The sequence below is a fragment of the Trichechus manatus genome, unplaced genomic scaffold (assembly GCF_000243295.1).
Source record: "Trichechus manatus latirostris isolate Lorelei unplaced genomic scaffold, TriManLat1.0 scaffold00131, whole genome shotgun sequence".
NCBI lineage: Eukaryota > Metazoa > Chordata > Mammalia > Sirenia > Trichechidae > Trichechus > Trichechus manatus.
This window is the reverse complement of record NW_004444067.1, coordinates 7,189,154-7,191,069: the sequence shown is the minus strand read 5'-3', so window position 1 is coordinate 7,191,069 and position 1,916 is coordinate 7,189,154. Positions and strand designations below refer to the sequence as shown.

The following is a 1,916-nucleotide window of genomic DNA, read 5'->3' as shown; positions in this document are numbered from 1 at the left end:
CTGTCCCACCCCTCACCCACAGGGATGACATGAGATCACGCTGGTGTGGCGGAGTGTGTTCACGCCTGACGGGCACGTCCTGTCCCATTTCCCCACCCCTCAATCCTTTCTCAGCACTTCTGTTGGCCTTTATCAGATACGCTCCACTCCAAACAAACCTGAAGAGTCCTTTCACCCCACTGTGAGCCAACACCCACACCACCGGGGGACCTTCCCCCTCGTAGGAGTCTTCCTTTCATCCGGCACATCGTGTCCATGTCCTTTAACACACTTCACATGCACGTCTTGCACCTTTACCGCTGAGGCTACTTAGAGACTTTGTGGTTTCCGGGAAAAAAATCTTCCTCATTTCTTGCAGTCATTGCTGGAGGGCCAACGAGGAGGAGGGGAATACGCACTGAAACACTGGTCACTCAGTGGTAACAAGGCGTAACGAGCAGGACGCTCCACGGCACGTCCTCGACTGTACTCTTTATGGACGCCGCTCACCAGGCGTTCCTTCCGCAGAGCCAGTGGGCAGGTTACAACAGCCGACCTCTGGGTCGGCAGCTGGTGACAGACCACCGGTGCCACCCAGGCTCCTATCTACCAAGCTAAACGTGCGCTCACGAGACGGACAGCAAGAGTGGTCTAAAAATCAGAAAACTTCTGGGAAAATACCCACCAAAATGTTCACAATTGCTAGCTTTGCAGGATCCTTATTTTTCTCTACATACTCCCCACCCCACCCCCAGTAAACATGTACTACGCTCATAATCAGAGAGAAAATGATAAAGCTATTTAGAGAAGACGATCCTAACGTGGCATTAGATATGGTGCCATCCGCGGCCCTGCAGACGCCAGGTATCACTCCTGGTTGGTCAGGCCAGCAGGACGCCACGCATTTCTACTCTGGCCCCCAGGCCCTCCTCAGAGCAGATGGCAGCACCCAGTCAGAGGAGCAGCAGGTGACACGAGGGAGCAGGCCAGGGGCTCAGCATATGCCAGGCATGACACAAGCAGGCTCAGACCTGCTGCCACTGTGCAGAGTGTAAACACTTCTACAAGTTTAGGGGCACACAGCCGTTTCCCTCAGCTAGATGTCTGGCTGCTTGTAACGTTCGTGCTTAAAGATAATTTCAACAGAAATGACTCTGCTCGGGAACCATTTTACTAACATTTTAAATCTTGAAACATTTGAACCAGGAGCCATCCTTTTAAGGTAGGTACTGCAGAAAAGGGACAGCAGCTAAACCCTGAGAGGACAGAGTGGACAGGCCCAAGTCACAGAACTAAACTACATGATAACACACAAAGCTGCAAGAAAGTAAGTGTGCCTGAAGGAAACCTAGACACAACGCAGCAGACACGTGTAAAAGGAGACTGTGTTCTCTTCAGCAGCACCTGTTTCTGCAGCAGCACTTCCCGTCCCACCCCTTCCCAAAGCTCCTCACTGAGTCTTCCCCAGGCCCGCAGGCCGGTGCTGCTGTCACCTGTATATGTGGATGTCCTTGCAGCGCCCGATCCTGTCGCACCACTCCTGGGCCTTGGCGTCCATCACCGGGTTGAGGTCATTGTCGTAAAAGACCACAGTGTCTGCCTCCACCAGATTCACACCTGTGGAACGGCTGTGAGTCGACAGGATGGCACAAAAGATGCGCTTGTCTCTGTTGAAACTCCTCATCAGCTCCTAGAGTGAAACAAATACTCAAGTTACTCTTCCCAATACACGTGGGAAACTCGGATGTTTTCAGACATTTATCAATGAAAACTTACTCCAAAACAAACTGTTTCCTTTGTGTTCCATCTGACACATGGCCTGGGCTAGTTACACAAGCTCCCCCTCCTTCTAGCTCTCCCACATCTGCGTGTGTCCCCTCACTGACCACACAGCTCCACGCTCTGTCACCTGAGCTCCCCCTCCTTCTGGCTCTCCC

General features: G+C 52.5%; 1 protein-coding gene across 1 annotated transcript in view; it reads right to left on the bottom strand.

The window, feature by feature from the left end:
- The window catches only part of EP400 (E1A binding protein p400), an 83,126-nt gene that overhangs the window by 22,324 nt on the left and 58,886 nt on the right, over positions 1-1,916 (bottom strand). The window contains exon 16 of the mRNA XM_023739305.1: positions 1,473-1,669. Within this exon, the coding sequence (XP_023595073.1) occupies positions 1,473-1,669 (197 nt within the window). The remainder of the gene's footprint in view (positions 1-1,472; positions 1,670-1,916) is intronic.